At 37.9% G+C, this 20,031-nt stretch overlaps 1 protein-coding gene across 7 annotated transcripts in view; it reads left to right on the plus strand.

Moving 5' to 3' along the window:
• Positions 1 to 1,464: 1,464 nt before the first annotated feature.
• LOC140211627 (transducin-like enhancer protein 4) overlaps positions 1,465 to 20,031 on the plus strand; it is a 156,702-nt gene continuing 138,135 nt past the window's right edge. For all 7 annotated transcript variants that reach the window (XM_072281565.1, XM_072281566.1, XM_072281567.1 and 4 more), the window contains exons 1-4: positions 1,465 to 1,987; positions 2,254 to 2,351; positions 3,660 to 3,723; positions 3,871 to 3,915. In XM_072281565.1, coding sequence (XP_072137666.1) covers positions 1,964 to 1,987; positions 2,254 to 2,351; positions 3,660 to 3,723; positions 3,871 to 3,915 — 231 coding nt within the window. In that variant the 5' untranslated portion in view covers positions 1,465 to 1,963. The remainder of the gene's footprint in view (positions 1,988 to 2,253; positions 2,352 to 3,659; positions 3,724 to 3,870; positions 3,916 to 20,031) is intronic.

The raw sequence follows: 20,031 nt of genomic DNA on the forward strand, positions 1-20,031 counted from the left end.
AGAACTTAAACAGAAACCGGAAAGAACGAAGGAGGCAATATCTTAAGACATAACACAGGAGCATTTATTGTCAAGGGAAACACTCATTTTGCAGCATTTTTTGCCAAAAGGAAATAAAGTATAAAGGTTCAAGAAAAACTGATGTAAATACCAAGAAACCCATTACAAGACTAATTGACAACCTCCCCATCTTTCGGTTTTCAACCAAAATTATTTTTCGACCCACCGCAGAGTTCCAACTGCGGGAAGCCGCAACAGCTGTTAATGGATATTATTTCGCAGACATTTTCTTTAGCCCTTATGAGTCAAAATTTACAGCGCTGTTAGTAATTTGGGCAGCATTGTCCGCATTGGGTAGAGATCTTTTATTTGTTCTTATTAACTGCGTTTTAACCTGTCACTTACAGTGATAAATCTAATACTACAAGTAACGTGCCCGCTTCACCTCTCTTTAAATGTTGCATTGATTTAACAATTGCATTGAAGTTGTAGTCAGAAAGTGGTTAGCAAGAAATCTTCGAAATTATCCACCTTAAAACCCATCTATTCTCCTTTCAGCTTCGCCCTCGATCACTAAAGGAGGCATTGCTGTAGTAAGGAGCGCAAACGTTGATGTGACTGCAGATATAATTTACGATTTGGTTGTTTTTGAATTGAGCTTTGTTAACCAAATATTGAAACGAAAGTTAAAACATGTCAAATACTGGAAGGTACAACGAAGTGTTCCCGACCCCCACCCTCATCTCTTTGCTCAGAGGTCGGTGTTTATGGAGTCCTGCGAGTCCCCGATCTTTTAAAAATACGCTGTAATGACAGATTGCTGGAGTATTTTGCAAAGAGACGTCCGACCCTAATTAGCCGACATTCCATACAGCGCTCGGGTGGAGTGGAGCACAAGAGAAAAACATTCTCACTCCATGAAACGCCGGCAGAGCCCCACGTTACTTTGATTGACAGATGAACAAATGTTTCCTCTCCCTTTTTTCCCAACTTTTCACTTGCGCTAGAGGGAGGGGTAAAAACCATCCAAGCCCCAGCGAACGGCTGCTAGCCTTCCGCGATGAGGCGTCAGCTTTGCACTTTTTACCCTCGCCTATTGGTCACTGCCTCAGCCTCGCGTCAACGCCCCACGTGGGATGAACAGCCACGCCCGCTCACGATTGGAGAACCTAACAATGTGGGCGGTCTTCCAGGTGAGACTCCTCCTCTTCCCTGTGGCGATTGGTTAATGAATCGTAACTGACATGTTGCTGCGAACAGAGAACCCGAGAGTTCAATTTTGTGATTGGTCGAACGGCGATGCTAATCACGACTGTCGGTGGGTCTGCTACCTCGGTCAGCATTCTGGGAATTGTAGTCTGCGAGTCTGCTTTCTTTGAGTAGTTTTGTTTCAAGTTAATGGGGAAGAGGACTACAATATCCAAGACGCAACACGCTAACAGCCTTCCCTCCTTTTGGGGCTGGGGGAATAGGCGAAGTATCGCATCTCTCCACCTCCAGTTTCTCTCGCTGAAGTGAAGTTGACCGGGGTGAGAATATGTAAGAATGTTAATGACACCGTGCTTCTAAATTTGGTAAACACAAGTCATTACTTTCGCATGTTATCGGATGAAGGGCAGAGGGAAAGCAGCCGCCTCCGAACTCTGATTGCAGGTTGGCCGCGCTTCTTCCGCTCCCTTTACTGCTGGAGTGATGGTGTAAGGTCGCAGCGAGCTGCTGCCCGCCGGAGCGGAGCGTAGCCCAGCCGAGGCGAATCTCGGATCGGCGGGCGGGCGGGCATTTCTGCAACCCTCTCCCGAATGTTCCACTTTGTTTCATCGTTTGCTTTCTGGCATCTTGGAGCTTGCTACATTCAGTCGGATCTCGTACAACTTGGCGACTTTCAAATTAAACAACTTGAATGAGACAACTGCTAAAAAACATTGAGACGGCTTCAGAGGAAAGATAACAAAATCCCAGCGCGATGTATCCTCAAGCCAGACATCCAGTAAGTTTTTGTGTATGTGTGTGTGTGTTTATTTTTCTTTTGCTGCTTTCCGGAACATCTGACACGGCCAGTAACACGCGGATTCCAGCTTTTTTTTTCCACAACGTCGACTTAATTACAATCTTGCAATTAATATTTGCAGACGTGCAGAATACAATGTTTGAGTTTGCTTTCTCATAATTATTAATAAATGGGAATCTCATGAGATCATAGGTCGATTAGCAGTTTGACTCGGTATTGATGCTCGTTTGTGTTTATCTTTGCAGGCGCCTCACCAACCCGCACAGCCCTTTAAATTTACCATCTCCGAATCGTGCGATCGCATCAAAGAAGAATTTCAGTTCTTGCAGGCGCAGTATCACAGGTAGAACGACTGGCTTTCTAGTTATACAGACCTGACAGCATTAAAGGGTCTAGAGTACAGGAAAAATCCAGTTTATTTAATTGTAAACCCTTTTCTGTCTTGCCCGCTCCAGGCGCTAGGTTGTGGTCTGTACCGTTCATGCTTCTTGTGCTGACGGCTTTCTTTCCTCAATCATCTCCTCCCTTTTTAGTTGTCTGATGTAAAATGATCTCTCCGATACTCATCCAGTTTGGTTGAAGATGGTATTCTAGTGCAAATCGCACTCTGTAGTGTCGGCGATGTAGGGCAGATGGATTTTTTTGCATCATTTAGAGAAGCAATGATGCCGAGGGAGGGATTTTTACTTAATTTCGTTGCTGCATCCTGAATTTAGTTTCTTATAAAACGTATTTTCTAACAGTTCGAAGAGTGATTTTCGCAGTAGGGACGATTCATATTCACGTTATCCCTGTTTATTAATATTATTGAAACGCTTTAATGTTTCGATGTTATTTTCGATATTGATTTTCCGCCGTTGCTCTTTGGCTCGCTTTCACATTTCTGTTTCATGTGAAGTGACGATGAAGGAGTAATGTGCTCTCGATTAGGCTCTGCTCATTCGCCTAACACGCCGGGGCTTCAGTGTCAAACAATCGCATTTTTCATTTCGTAAATCCCCCAAATCTGGATTAAAATCGCGCTGCTTTGTACGGATTGGCAAATCAGCATCTACGATGAATTTTTCCCCTCTCTCTCAATATTGAAACGCTTAATGTCGCCTGTGCCGATTTGTGTAGCGGACGTATGTTTCTCAGAGCTTTTTGTTGAGATGCTGATTACCTTCTTTCTTCAACATTTGAGGAGTAGGATCCCGTTTCGTATTTACTGTACAGCTAAAAGAAACTTTAATATCAGTGCGTTGGCGTGACTAATCTTGGAACAATTCTAGACCTCCTAACAATTCTATGTATTTTTACGGATTTGAGTCAAGCATATTTTAATTGCCAAGTAATAGTTTAAATTTCTGTTGTAATTAATGCAGTATATTACTGAAAAAAACGTTGGCGTATTTGTCATGTTCGATTGCGTGAGCTTTGGTATTTTACTTATTAAAATCAATCTCTGAGTATATACTGTCATATTTTGACATAGATCATAAATCATTTCCAGAAGAGTAAAATGCACTACTGCACTAATTAAGTGCACCCTGCCTTGGTAAGGCAGCCCCTCTAATGATCCGGGTATGATCATTTATGCAGAGTGTTGCCTGTAGCGCAGGCTATAAAATATCCATGTTGTATCTTGAACCATCTTTCTTTCCTTAAACAGTTTGAAACTGGAATGTGAAAAACTAGCCAGTGAAAAGACGGAAATGCAACGCCACTATGTCATGGTAAGTTTTTAAAAACATGTTGGGCTTCAGTTTTGTTGTCATTGGTTGATAATACGTCATTTTGTATCTCTATCTGTTTCTGTTATTGTTTGTGACTGATAAACTGTGGATTATCCAGTACTATATCTGATTTCTTTATTTTCACAGTATTATGAAATGTCTTATGGTCTGAATATAGAAATGCACAAACAGGTACGTGTCTTTCATTTTAATGGCTATTTGTTACTTGAAAATGCTTTATCAGGCTCTTAAACAGTTTTTCATAAGATACCTTAAAAGGTTATGAGGTTATGATGAACATTTGAGAGTTCTGTGCTGACAAAGGCATATAAATTTTAACTGAATTATCAAACTCCTTAAAGCTGATGCTGACTACAGAGAGCTAACCTTGTAACAGTTGGATGAAACAAAATTGAGTGGTTGAGTGCTCTTTTCAAAGTGAGTTTGTTCCATATTTTAGAAAAGACTGTTTTCACAAGTCAGAATTCTAATATCAAGAGGTATTAACAGAGTGACATTTACCTTCCTATCCTTTCGGGGTTAAATGTTTAAATTCAAAAATATAAAGTGCTATTATGCATTACAACTTTCGAGCACACAACATAATTGTATTTTTGGGCATCAGTGAAAACTTACACCATCAATGTTATTTTGTGTAATTGACAAGTTTGAAGCTAAAACACCAATGCCTTTTATTTTTGTTCATAGTGGGGCTCAGTTGATCTTCTGTGATTTCTAAAATATCTCATTGATCATTCGCCTGTATTTTACTTGGTGATTCTTTCAGTCTTGTGGAAAGACAATGACAGTGCACTGATATATTGTACTTGTCAGCATGATTTATAATTTCACTCTCAGCCATAGTACCAGGCATGTAAATCAAACAGTGTCTCCATTGTTGTGCGTAGTAACTTCATTAAAGGTATTTTACTACCATAGTGTGAGATTCTGCTTGAGGGGTGCAGGTTTAACCACTTGTAAAATGCGTATGTATCATAATTTCCTATCTATGAAAGAGTCTTTTCAATTATTGCACCAAGCTCAGTGCGAGTATGGTTTTCTGTTGCTATAACATTTTGGATGAAAAACGGTGATACTTTGTGTTCTTCTAAAAGAAAACTAATCCTACCAAGCGACGCAATTTGTTTGATTTATAAAGAACTGGGGGGGGGGGGGAGTAGAATTCATTTTCCATAATGTTCTCACCGATGAGCACTTAATGAATAAGAAATGTCTTAAGCATTTGGTAGACAGTGGAATACTTTTGTAGATAACTTGTAGTTATTGTAATACAAGAAGCAAATCATAGTTAGTGGTAGTTCTCTGCTCCCTCTCCCTTCAAGCTGATTTTTTAAAATAATTACACATACAAACTTAGTGAAAATTTAAAATATGTTACATATTATTGTAATATTAATAGTCTGGGTAAGTAGGGTGATTTTGAAGCCCAATAATATACTGCTTTACTATTTTCCCAATTGATGTTATAAAAGGTGTTGTGACCATAAAGTGGAAAATACCGATTAACAAAGAAGCAGAATTTAATAGCACTGCACTATTTGCTGTGGACTAGAAAAGTTGCCTGTACAATACCGCCCCCTCTACTGGTCCCTTGATACCACTTAGATATGGTCTAATCAGGAATTGTAGCTTTTAGTCTGATTCACACAGCAAATGAGCCTTGATAGGGCACAGTAATGAGGATCAAATTGGTGATTCTTACGTACCAGTCATTAGTTCGGATTAAAAAAAACACCTTTTTCATTTAGGTGAAATTGAGCAGTTTAGTGCTTGTGAAATGGTTTGGGGGAGCTAATCGGCCACCTTGTGCTCTTTGGGGTGCAACTTATGAAATGGTATCATCAACTTTGAAAACTTAAAATGGGAAGAGGATGAGGGATTTGTAATTTAAGAAAATTTACTCAAAATTTAAATACAGATTATCAGTTTTCAGTTTAAAACTCATGTTAGAAGCTAGTTTGTTATTCTTGTATAAGACAATGATTTAAAATGTGTTGTAGTTATGAATCAGTTTGATGAGTATACTGGCAAGGACATAGAAATCAGTGTTGAATTGAATACTGAAAAGTTGTGTACTTTTAAGATTTATATGTGCTGTGTATCAGGAAAATAGGAACATACAAATGAAGAATGTGTAGTGATTATCAAATATTTTTAATCTGTAAACCGACTCAAAAAGATTGGTTGAGGAGAAAAGTTCTTTGTCTATATTTAATGTGAAGGAATTAATACCTCTTTTTCTTTATGAACCTTTTGAGGGATGATTATCTAGATTTCAGAGTTTAACTGTTAAAAATACATTTTGAAATAAGTGAGATTATTTTCCAGAAGTAATAGAATTGGAAGGAACTGTTGCGGTAATTTTTTGCTGTGCAATTACAGCATTGCTTATCAGACCCATCTACTCCAGCACTATTTCTGCAGATTTGTGCAAATGATCTGGCTACATTTGTAGTAACATAAACTAAGAACTGCCTGATCTACTTCTTTATAGAATGGTTAATTAGGGATGATGTCACAGTTTATTTAGTGCTATCCACTAAGTAATTTGAAGTGAGTAAGCTCAGTTTCAAGTTTCTGAGTTTCCTGTACAATGTGGATTATGTGAATTAATTGATATGCAATGGCAGTTGTGACTCAACAGTAAGGAATATGAGGTATTTCAGAGCACTTAGGTTTTAACTTGATTTTCAGTTCCCCTATTCTCTGTTTTCGTGTAATTGAATCCTACTCAAATATAAATTAAAAATTGATGTCTCCTAAACTAACCACGCCCGAGGCTGCTTAGCTTCCGAGGTCAGCCGAGATGGGACGTTTTCAGGCTCGTATTTTAGGGTGCCGTGGTAGCATAGTAGTTAGTGCGACACTATTACAGCTCGGGGGTTTCAGAGTTCTGAGTTCAATTGGGATGCCAACTGTAAGGAGTTTGTATGTCCTCCCCATGAAATGTGTGTGTTTTCCCCAGGTGCTCCGGTTTCCTACCGCAGTCCAAAAACATACCAGGTAGATGAATTGGCCATTGTAAATTGTCCCATGATCAGGTTAGGGTTAATCGTGTTTGTCAGGAGTGCTAGAGTGGAGTAGCTTGAGGAGCCAGAAGGGGCTGCTCTGTGCCAAATTGCTAAACATATATAAATAAACTGTCCATTATTTACAACGTATAGTAATGTGAAGTACAAGTACATTTGAATTCCTTATGGTAATTTTCTGCAATTGTGTTTATATAGCAAGAATTCCTGCTAATATACAGTTCATCGAAACTTCTAGAATTTCCAATCTATCATCCATTATAATGATGCTATTTTAATGATTTTTGTATTTTGTTCAGATTTTGTCCTTTAATTTGTTTGCATTTCGCATTAAGTTTAAGAGGCCTTACAGAATAAAGCTGAAAATGAATATAATTAATCTAATATGGGGATTCTTATAGCATCAGAAAGAGCAAGAGTGCTGATTAAGTGCTTTGTAACAGTTATTTGAGCCACAATATTAGATTTCTACATTGCAATTACTCTTATAATGCACGCAACAACAGATTTATGTCAGGAATTTGAATCATTAGCAAATGTTACTGCTGATGCACTTGCCTGCATTGTTTATGGATAACGATTTTTAAGATAGCTTAAGATAGATTTAAACTATTGCCTGTGCATGTTTTTTTAAATAAATATTTAAATTATTGGCAGTGTCTATATATGCAGAGTACTGTTTTGGACATCTAAGATAGGGATACAGAGTAGATGTATTACATGGCCACAATCGGCTTTTTTCCTTCGGTGCACTTACTTCACTTGATGTCAATCAGCAGCTTCCTGGGCAGAGCTAAAAGCTTTAGTGTAAAAATGTGCAATAACAATGTTATTGTTCTTCAAAGCAACAAAATAGAAATTTAAGGGCTTGGAGCAATGATTGAATTTCACAATCATAACTGCAGCAGTCGATTAGAAATGATGATAAATAGGATTAGAAACCTTTTAGAAAGGCATGGAGACTGCAAAGAAGAGTGCGGCATAGATTTGCATTATATCGGATACCCTCCAGTACCAAGTGGATTGTCAATACTGCTTGTTTAGCATTTTCTAAGGGCAATAGGATTATTGATTTCTAGCTTACAAGCAATGGCTCTATTTTCACTACTGAGAAGTATTGCAGGTTGTTAAGAAGAAATTGACTTGAAGAGGTTTGACTGCTGCCCATCATGAAGCAAATAAAGCAAACCTGCTGAAGCATGGTAGAGCAGCAAGATGGGGGCCCACAGCAATTTGTTGCTATTAATTTACCATGGTCGACAGCAAATCAATTGGCATCTACTTCATCTATTTGAGAATATGCTGTCCAGAACAGATAAAAGGCCTTGTGTGGCAATGAGAATAGACTATTTGCTAGATAGAGGGTGAGGATAATGTGTAAGTAAGTGAACTTAAGGCTTCAGAGCACATTTCAGTGAGTAAATTTTTAATGGAATGTATCCTTAAGCAGCTTGTGCACAAAGAAATAATATAATTCGTTCTATCTCTGATTAATTTCATCTGATATTAGCTGAAAATGTTTTGATGTGTGTATTTTAGTCCTGTTGTCAAACGTATTGCGTTTTCAACCTTTTCTGCTTAAAACAATATATAGGTTTTGAAATTGGCATTGGTTCATATCTAGCAATTAGCTTTTGATTGACTTGTTAAATATTTAAATAGTTCATTGTCAAGTCATCCAAACAGAAAGCAGATATTACCATAGAACACATTTAGAATGCTATGTTTATTTTTAATAAACAAATAATTTGTTTGATTCCGATTAAGTGGAAGGAAAAACCCAGTCTTAAAATTGTCCTATTGAATTGATGGGAATACTATCTAGAGATTTTTAATGGTCTTTTGTATTTCTGTTCTATTTACTAATGGCTGTAATAAATGTTGAAGTATTTTCTGTAGTTGATAGGACCTTGTTGAGTTAAAGCATTCGTCTGTGCCTAATACTTTAATTGACTCTCAATCCCCTTTTCCTGCATGTTCCTTGATAGAACTATTACATTGTCCATTACAGTTGTAGAATATTAGACTTTTATGCACAATAGGATTCTCTTTATGGAGTTTGTTTTCAAAGATGGGCTTGTATGTACCTTCAAGGAAGGTAGCAAAGTATCAGAGAATGATATAAAATAGGTGACAGTGCAGCTTCAATGCTAGGTTTTTGTGGAATTACTGAATCTGCTTCTATTACCCTTTCTAGGCTCCACATTCCAGTTCATTATACTCACAGATTATTTTTTCCTCCTCTGTCATGTCTGATTCAGTTACTAATAATTTTAAAAATAACATCTGGGAAATGTTATTCTTTCCATAGTTTTTGAAACCTTTCCTCTCTCATTTTTCAAACAATGTTTTATAGGTAATGGCATGCTGAGATCCTTTTTAGCCTAAACCATTGCTGTAATTTTTGATAGGCCATTTTATCACGAGAGAGCTTTGGCATTGAAAATGAATCACACATTGTGTATCCTTGATTGCAATAATGACATCTTTTTGTTTAATTGCTTTGGGATGCCCAAAGACCCTAAAGTATAGGTGTCCAATTCTTTTTTTCCTTGACACAAATTGGATTAGGAGTTGCTCTACCTGAAGGTCCTTCAGTTTTTACATTCTTTAGAAGCTTCTCTTCATGGTTTGAACAGATTCAAGGCAACATTTTGGGTTCTAATAGTGTGTGAATGTGTACCAATTTAAGGTATCATTTAATTGAACAAGCATGATTTCCTTTATACGTGGACACATCAACTTTTTCTTCTTGGAATTTCTTGTTCCAAAAGGGGACGGACAGACGGGGTGTCTCTCTCTTGCTCTCTCACACACACCCCTGCGTTTGTCAACGTGGAGTGGAGAGCATGTTTTTAAATCTGATGAGAGCAAAGGATGTTGGGGATAGTGAGGGTGGAGTACTATGGGAGGGGTGTGGGACAGGTGGCAAAGGAGTGCCGGGGTGGTGTGCATGGTGTGGGTACAGACACACACAACCTTGAGACACCAGGTGAGGTAATTTAATTCCAAAGAATTAGTTTATTGATCATTCTAGAATGTCTCTGTTGTTTCCCTCTCCTCCCCCTTTTCTCAACCATGATTCTCCTGTCCCTGCTCTCTTCCCACTCTCAGTTCACAATAGAGATCCATATCAGAATCAGGTTTATCATCACTCATGTATGTCGTGAATTCTGGTTTTTTTTGCAGCAGTATAGTGCTGAACATAACATTACTACAGTTCTGTGCAAAAGTCTTAGTCACCTTAGCTATCGATACATTCCGAATACTTTTGCACACAGCTGTGAGAGTGCATATCTTTTTCCTATGTGAAGTATGCTGATTACGAAACACACTTTATTGCAATTTAAAGACAATGAGATTATTGTCATGCAAGATGGTCAGAATCCCATTCTGTTTAGAGTCTTCATGGGACATTTTATCTTTGTTTCGTTGGTCCAAGTATGCAATAGTGCTCTGTAGTTTAAAGATTAATACTTGGAAATTCTGAACTTTATTTTATGGGCCCCTCTTAATGGTGATGTGCTCTTCCCTCATCCTTTATGAAGTTGTTCTTGATGGGCACCGTGTGCCTGGTATTTATTTCATAATTGCATTTCATTGTAGGTCTGGGTGAGGAGAAGATGGTGGAATTGTTGGTGTCTGGAGGGGTGACTGAGAGTTTGGTCTTGTCTTTTGTGTGGACTTTCTGTTGTAATTGGTGAAAATGAGTCCTATACCTGAAGGGCAGCAGAATAAAGTGAATTCCTGCTTACACTCCTCCATGATGATTGTGGAAAAAAAGCTAATGTGTTCTTGTGCTGCAAATGTTATTAATTTCTTAACATGATTAATTCCAACGATTTTTTTTCTTCTTCTTTAAAACAACTTAAATATTTTTACTGTTTTTGCATTAGCAAGGCAATTCTTTGCCCACTCCTGACTACATCTGAACAGAGTGGATTGTTGGGTAGAGTCGACTACATTTCTGTGCATCAGGAGTCAGATGTAGGCAAAGGATGCCAATTTTTTCCCCGTGCTCAAATAATGAAGCAAGTAGATTTTATGATAATTGAGCTTCATTGTTCACAATAGGAAGCAAAAATTGCTTCATGTTTGAAATGCAGCCCAGCTGTACTTTTATATTATACCACTGATGTTCTTCCAATATGTGGATTTCATTTTGTTGGTGATAGAAGCAAGAATGCACATAAGAGATTTTCTCAGGTTGCTGATAGCAACACTATATATTTTCCAGCTGGGTCATTCTAGTACCTTTTATTTAGTAGATCCATTAAATCTCTGTTTCACTTCATCTCATTGAGCAAGGCTTGAATATCTGGAGATGACATAAATGGATCTTGTTTTCAGTTTAGATATTGACGTTCAAATTATAACATTAAGATTTTTAAGTAGTCCCTAAAACTTTGTGTGATATTTAATTTCTCATGTTTTCATTATCTATGAAGTCCTTGTAATTATTGTTTCAAGTCTTAATAAAAAATGCCAAAAATACTGCTATTATGCTTTTGAGAAACTAGCAGAAGTAAAAATTTTAGCAGAGTGATTTGGTGAGGTTAAGTGATGGGCTAGGGAAGTGAATCTCAATTTTATGTCACTCAGTACGGAACTGGCCAAAGGTTCCATCTTTACCATAAAGTTTGCAGTGAATTAGCAAGATTCAGTTCATCGACCATGTATTTATTGTAGTTTAACATTTATGTATCTTTGATATTATGTTAATCATTTATACAACTCTTCATTGATATAGTGCAGTTGTAATATATGGGGATGTTTATTCCATTGGATCAGTGTCAAGTAAATAAAGACAGCTATCTTAAGGAATTCTAGGAACCACATCCTGCCAGTGTAGCTTTTGTTTTTATGGTCAACTCAGGAGTTTGGATAGGGAAAATGTAGAGAATCTATTTGGAAGTAATTTGGATCCTATGAATGCAATTCTTAATAATTATTGAAGCATATATCAACTATTTTCCATATGTGAACATATGTTGCAAATTCTATATTGCACTATAATGTGTATATCTCTCCTGTAGGCTTATTTGACTAGAGATGATGCGATCAGTTAAATGCTATTATTTTCTTTGAAGCAGTGCAAGGAATCTGAAGGACAATGGATAGGAATGGCAAGTAGAGATTGTGTACTTTGGTCAGAACTGTTTTATTTTGTAACTACATCTCAATATTATTTATTGCTGAAATGTGACAAAAAGCAGTATAGCAAAACAGATCAGACATGTTTTTCTGAAACCTTGCTATTTTGTTAGAACTAATTGTATTCAGTGTAGAAACTACTGTTCTCTTTGATTTGCTTCTGTTTATTTTTATAAAATTGCCTATCTCGTGCAATTAACTATAATGCATTTGAAAATTCCAGAGCTTCAAGTATAAATTTAAAATTGAGATTTGTTGGTTCAAAATTTTAGCAGTTAAGAGAGTTTTTGAGATTTACTCTTCAAGTGTACACTCTGTTTTTTTTGATAGCAGCCAGTGAGCAATGTGTTGCTTGAGAAAAGGGTGGGATGTCCTACAAGAGTTCTTTACAAATGTGAAAGATTCATTAATCATTGGCTCAGCCCGTGTGAGAGTTAATGACAGTTGTTTGCATGAGTGAGAATAATCTCACATTATTAGCAGTGCAATATATTAATTACATACCCATCAAAGTGTAAATGTAAAAATGCTGTCACTTTAAGCTTGTAAAAGAATCAATCATAAACATATAACTTGGGAAAATAAAGTGTCAATCACTGCTGCATGTTGAGTATTATCTAAAAAAAAACACTTTAAAAAATTTCTGCTAGGACCAACAAATACAGGTTACCCCCGCCATCCGAAGGTAGAGTGTTCCAATGAAATGGTTCGTAAGCTGAAATGTCGTAAAGCAAAGAAGCAATTACCCTTTATTTATATGGGAAAATTTTGTGAGCGTTCGCAGACCCAAAAATAACCTACCAAATCATGCCAAATAACGCATAAAAACTAAAATAACAGTAACATATAGTAAAAGCAGGAATGATATGATAAATACACAGCCTATATAAAGTAGAAACACTTTTCCACAATCATTGCCGGCACAGATCTCCGTAGCGAAAATCTCACACAAGCGCCGTCGGCAAAAACACGGTGCAAGCGCTCTCCAGTAACCTTTAAACTATGAAGCTGCCAAATCATACCAAATAACACGTAAAAATACACAGCCGATATAAAGTAGAAATAATGTATGTACAGTGTAGTATCACTTACCAGAATTGGGACAGGGCTGAGCACACTGATGATGGTGCGTTAGACTGAGTCGTCGCAGGCTGGGGTGGTGCAGTGGCCCCCCACCCTCCAGGCCGCTGAGCGATACATTGCCGTGAAGAATGCAGGGGTCCAGCGGTAGCTGGGAGGTACACAGCACATCTTTAAGAAAAAAGCCAAAGCAAACATGCTAATTAATTAGGTGCCGCCCGTAATTGTCGGCCCAGATCAGTGCCGATTTCCGATTGCATCGTCTCTGATCTGGGCTGACAATTATGTGTCGGCGGCACCTAATAATTAGCATGTTTACTTTGGCTTTTTTCTTAAAGATGTGCTGTGTGCCTCATGGCTAACTTTGCGTTCTCCGTGAATCAGTATCTGTCCGTGGCCTGGGGTTGGGGTGGTGGGACACTGGGGTATCATCTCCTCACCTTTTCCCATTAGCGCAGGCAGCTCATCTTCTATCCCTGCCCGCCTCGATGTCGAAGGTCGAGGTTCGTCGTCTGCTGTGGCTGATGTGGAAAGCTTGCTTGACTGCTGAGCCTCGCACATTTTTCTATCACACAGTTCTTTAATAAGGACTCAAACCATCCTGCAAGTATCCCCTAAACCGACGTACCCTTCCAAAATTAAATTCGTACTTTATCATTACTCATTTGGTTTTGATTGTTATCCTTTTTTCTTCCAATTGCATCAGCTCTTCATCTGTCAGTTCTTGGTGATAGGATGCCAGAACCTCTTCAACATCATGTTCGTCAGCTTCCACAAGCCAAACTCACGTTGTCCTTACTTCGTTCACCACGATCGAAATGTTTAATTATGTCTAGTTTTACCGTAAGTGTAACACCCTTACGAGCTCTTTCAGGCTTTTCCGATACCATAGAACTCATCTTGCAAATGGCTGCTCAGAGGCATGTGTTAAAGCAAAGCAGTTCCGAATCCGGGGGAGAGCGGCTGCTTGGGGCGCGCTGCCTTTTATCGCGTGCTAATTTTTTTGCGCGCTGATTTTTTATCGCGCGCTGAATTTTTTTCGTAACAGTGAAAACACCTTCTGAAAGTGAAAATAAGGTACTAATGTAGGTCTTTCGTAACAGTGAAGTTTTGTAAAGCGAACGTTCGAAAAGCGGGGGACACCTGTATGGCTGAACTAGTACTCATTCAGTGCTAATGTAGACTGATGTGAGGGAAAGTCATGTCAAAATACACTGTAGATAACTTTAAAGTTGATTAGACCAAGGTATTTATTTTAAAAACTGATCATGTACAGTAGCTGATAAATGGCCGTGGCTCGAATTTTAAAGATTTGCTAATCATGTGTATGACGTGAAAAAGCAAAATCCAAAACAAAAAAAAGATGTGCTGGAAATAGACTGTATCGATAGAGAGAAACAGAATTATCTTCACAAGTTGATGACTTTTATCAAAACTAGTTCCATTCTGATTTACAGGAGAAATACCTATTATTTGAAAATATTGAATTCAAATCTTGAAGCTCAGCCAGGGGAAGCATTTTTCCTGCATGCAGCCTATCAAGCCCTATAAGAATTTTCTATGTCTTCTTGAGATTGCTCTTATTTCTAAAGTCTTGAGTAAACTAAGCCTCTATTCCCTAATCTCTTTTCATATGGCAAACTTGCCATTTCTGGAACCGGCCTAGTGAATGTTTGCTCCACTCCCTCTATTACAATTCGAACTGAACACAGTTCTCTGCAGTTTCAGCAAGGTCCTCTTTTTGTTTTTGATTATTTACTCCTGAACTCTAATTCTTTCATAATAAAAGTCAGCATGTTATTTGTCATCTTAATTGTTTTTGCACCTTCATGTTGGCTTTCAGTGACTTATGTACAAGGTCACACAGGTCCCTTTTGAGTATCATCATGTTTCATCATTTTACAATGTTACTTAGCCTTTTTGTACTCAAATTCATATCTTTTCCACCTTTTGTTTCATCTGATGTGACCTTCACACATCTTGCCTCCATCGTTTTGAAGTGCCTTTCCATCCTCTTCCTTGCCTATCACAGCCAGTGCTGTTTCATCAGCAAATTTGTAAATGTGATATTTGGTCTTCTCAACCACATCATTAATATGAATTGTAGTTAGCTGAGGTCCAAGCACTGAGCCCTGTGATATGTGCCCTATTTGCCACACAGCCTGCCAAGGTGATTGATTTCTGTGTATTCCTATTCCTGATTTTCTGCCTGAAATCTAATTCTCAATCTGTGCAGGATATCTCCAACTCCAGGAGCTTGTTGACTATCATCCTGTCTGGCCTTTATTGAAAGCCTTCTGAAAATGCAAATTCACTGGTTCCCTTCTTTATCTTTCTGTTCTCTCAAAATATATCCATTATGTTAGACAATGCACTTTACCTTTCATAACCCATGTGATTTTGTGCTGTTGTCGTATTTTCAGGATGTGTAATTAATTCTATTCCTCCTCACCTCTTACCCAGTGTAGTGATGGTTAAGATGGAGATTGTTGATTAAGCGCCCATCTTGGAGGCACTCCTGTGGCAAAATTTAAATGAAAAGAAAACTTTTTTTCCTGTAGGCTGCCATCAATGTGTGTGTCTTTTCAAAAAAAAGAAGAAATATACTTGTGCAATCGGATTGACTTTAGTGACTTCTAGGTGTGTTCTTGTACATACAGTGGCATGCAAAAGTTTGGGCACCCTTGGTCAAAATTTCTGTTACTGTGAATAGCTAAGCAAGTAAAAGATGAACTGGTTTCCAAAAGGCATAAAGTTAAAGATGACACATTTCTTTAATATTTTAAGCAATAAAACTTCTTTATTTCCATCTTTGACAGTTTCAAAATAACAAAAAAGGAAAAGGGCCTGAAGCAAAAGCTTGGGCATCCTGCATGTCAGTACTTAGTTTCACCCCCTTTGGCAAGTATCACAGCTTGTAAATGCTTTTTGTAGCCAGCTAAGAGTCTTTCAATTCTTGTTTGGGGGTTTTCGCCCATTCTTCCTTGCAAAAGGCTTCTAGTTCTGTGAGATTCTTGGGCCGTCTTGCATGCACTGCTCTTCTGAGGTCTATCCACAGATTCTCGATAGTATTCACGTCAGGGGACTGTGTGGGCCATGGCAAAACCTTCAGTTTGCACCTCTTGAGGTAGTTCATTGTGGATTTTGAGGAGTGTTTAGGTTCATTATCCTGTTGCAGAAGCCATCCTGTTTTCATCTTCGGCTTTTTTTTATAGACGGTGTAATGTTTGCTTCCAGAATTTGCTGGCTCGTATTTAATTGAATTCATTCTTCCCTCTACCAGTAAATGTTCCCCGTTCCACTGACTGCAACACAAGCACAAAGCATGATCGATCCACCCCATGCTTAACAGTTGGAGAGGGGATCTTTTCATGAAATTCTGCTCCCTTTTTTCTCCAAACATACCTTTGCTCGTTGCAGCCAAAAAGTTCTATTCAAAAGGCTCAAAGGAACATCTAAATAAGCCTGATGCATTTTGGAAACAAGTCCTGTGGACCGATGAAGTTAAAATAGAATTTTTTGGCCGCAATGAGCAAAGATATGCTTGGAGAAAAAAGGGTGCAGAATTTCATGAAAAGATCCCCTCTCCAACTGTTAAGCACGGGGGATCATGCTTTGGGCTTGTGTTGTAGCCAGTGGCACGGGAACATTTACTGGTAGAGGGAAGAATGAATTCAATTAAATACCAGCAAATTCTGGAAGCAAACATCCCACTCTCTGTAAAAAAGCCAAAGATGAAAAGAGAATGGCTTCTACAACAGGATGATGATCCTAAACATACCTCAATATCCACAGTGGACTACCTCAAGAGGCGCAAGCTGAAGGTTTTGCCATGGCCTTCACAGTCCCCTGACCTAAGCATCATCAAGAATCTGTGGATAAACCTCAAGAGCATTGCATGCAAGACGGCCCAAGAATCTCACAAAACTAGAAGCCTTTTGCCAGGAAGAATGGGTGAAAATCCCCCAAACAAGAAGTGAAAGACTCTTAGCTGGCTACTGAAAGCATTTACAAGCTGTGATACTTGCCAAAGGGGGTGTTACTAAGTACTGCCATGCAGGGTTCCCAAACTTATGCTTTGGGCCTGTTTCCTTTTTTGTTATTTTGAAAATGTAAAAGATGGAAATAAAAATTTTCTTGCTTAAAATATTAAGGAACTGTGTTATCTTTAACTTTATGCCTTTTGGAAATCAGTTCATCTTTTACTCACTTAGCTATTCACAGTAACAGAAATTTTGACCAGGGGTGCCCAGACTTTTTCATGCCACTGTACCTGCTCTTTTGCCTTTCGAAGTGTGTCCTGCCAATCCAGTTTTTAGGCATTGGGATGTATTTTAGGTTGCTACCTCCACATGGGATAATATAGTCCACTGTGTTGACTATTTCATATTTTTTTAATGTGAAAGTTCTACCATGTATCTGATTCACTACAAAAAGATTTTGTTCTTTTAGCAGCTGGCACATTGGCTTTATGAGATAGAGATATGCAGTTTTTAACTTTGTAAAGCTCAAAAAATCAATATCGTATTTTTTTTGCGCTTGTGATCATGAAAAATACCTTTGCATCTGAAACAAAGGTATCATTCTCATGAGAAAATAGAAGCAACAATTTGGATTTACAAAGAGAAGCTTTGCAACTATTCATATTCATCTGGAATGTGTTTGATTCTCTTTTCAGGAAAAACCAAAGTATAAGTGTAGAGCAAACTGTATTAATATGTGTAGTGATTGTGATCTAAGTCTTGTTTGACACAAGACACCATGGAACTCCAAAGACATAGTTTGAAGTCTGAAAACAGAAGCATGACCTGGCCATTCAACCATTCAATAATATTATCAATGTTCTTTTAGCTCTTGTATTAAAATTACTTGTGTCTTGGCAAATTAGAGGGGTGAGGGTGAAATATATCCATGTTCTTAAATATTCTTGATATGGTTGTTGTGTAATAATTTAACAAGTTTAATTTTTTCAAGGCGATAAAGGTAAGTGCCTAAAATTCTTCATTTGGCTATCCATCTTTATATTTCTCAATGCCCAGTCACTGTTGGGCAGAGTGGATTTTCATGGCTTCATCCTATTATTACCTTTACTGTTAAAATGAGCCTTATAATTTACTCGGTTTGTTAGGGTTTCCTGGGCCTTGGGGATCTCTGGCAGCTGAAAAGAGCCAAGTTCAATTCTGAAGAAATGGTAAATGTGCCTGGCACACTAATCAGGTGTCATTAGATGCAGAGCTGTGTCTTCCTGTACCAGATCTATTTCTTCCCACCCCAATTATACCTACTCAGATTATTTCCTCCTCTGCAACACACTTTTCCAATCAAGGAACTGCTCTTCACTGTATACATGTGAACTGGCTGAAATAGACCTCCTTTGACTAGAAATCATGTCTGTCAATCAAGCTGATCTTCAAGTGGGATTCCTTTTTGTCTTTAAAGGAAAGTTGGATGCTGATGAGTTAAGACTTTACAGTCAGCAAAGGGATACGCCAGTATGATTGTTGTCTTCATCCTATCAAAACATTCAGAAATAGTATTGAAACCCTGGTATTCTATAGCCAAAGTAATTGGGCTGTACATCTTAAGATCTATTTCAATGACATCTTCAAGGGGAACTTTCCCTGTAGAAACAGTGATTGTTTATGGACCACTTAGATACCTATTGGAAGAGGAGGAAGCTGCTTCTGAATCTTTGGGTGTCTTCGGTGTCCTATACCTCCTACTTGATAGTAGTATTGAGAAGAAGGTCTTGCCTTCTTGATGGATGCTGCCTTTTTGAGTCACTGCTTCTCAAAGATGTCCTTGATGGTGGTATTTGAAGAGTAGTTCTGAAGATTGAAATTTATTTGTTTTTGTAAGATTTTATTCGGAGAGAATTGTCACATTACTGTGCAACACAATTATTCCAAAGAAAGTGAATTTCATTGACGGTGATGTCCTTGGAAGATGTTGTATAAATGTGATCTCTGGTTTTTAGTATGGTCTTGTTTTCCTGCAGTTTGCTAACAGTACGTGAATGCAACCAAGCAATTCAAATCATTCACTCCATGGATAAAAGTTTCAATTTGTGCATCATCCAGCCAATTAAGTTATTTTTGGGAAAAGTAGCAACAAGTTTATGCTCAGAGCAGTAAAACAAACAAATATGAATGACTGGCTGAGGGACTTATCATTTAAAAAACCAGGAGTGATCAGCTGGTCTATTTCAACTTGAGGCACAGCATCTTTTATTGTGACCAGACCAGGCAGAGAGACCAGTTCAACTTCTCAGCTGAAAGATAGTTTCTACAGTAATGTAGCACCATCTCAACTGCTCAGAAATACTGGCCTTGCCTTTCTTTGTGTACAATTTTAACACTTGGAGCCATGAGGCATGAGTTCTACTGCGGAACTGAACTGGTTCTTCAGAACAAAATCAAAGAGGTTTATTTTACTTTGTTTGATCTTCCATATTATTTCAAGCTGGCACATTAAAAATTCTTCTTGGGTAAATAAATCAGTTAACAGCCCATAGCAATGACCTTGCTTGGATCTGTTTACAAAATAATGACAGCTGCATGAAATGATGTGTCAGACCAATGAGCCATTCCACTTTCAATATATCGCTAAAGTTATTTTTTTCCGTTGTCATTTGATAGTAAGAATATTCTGATTTTTTTTTTCTTGTCAAGCACTTGTTTAAAGCTTCTCATTTGTTAGCATTCACTTATCAAATTAACCAGGACACGATCTAAACAGTGTTGTTTAATTGAATGCAACAGCTTTCAGAATCATACCCCCTGTGATTGATATGTTTCAATTCATAAACCAATGCAAGCATACTGCACATTACATTTATCAGCCAGTCTGTTCCTCTGAGAATTTGCATGCTTTAAAAGCATACAGTCTCGATAGAGTCGTGTGTTCATTTGCCGCCAAATGTACATAAACACTGTTGCATTTTCACTAAATCTTAATGGCAGTAAATAATCTTTACTGAAAATGACATACTGATTTTCTTATTTTACAACTACAAAACTTCATC

Source organism: Mobula birostris, chromosome 17 (assembly GCF_030028105.1).
Source record: "Mobula birostris isolate sMobBir1 chromosome 17, sMobBir1.hap1, whole genome shotgun sequence".
Taxonomy (NCBI): Eukaryota; Metazoa; Chordata; class Chondrichthyes; order Myliobatiformes; family Myliobatidae; genus Mobula; species Mobula birostris.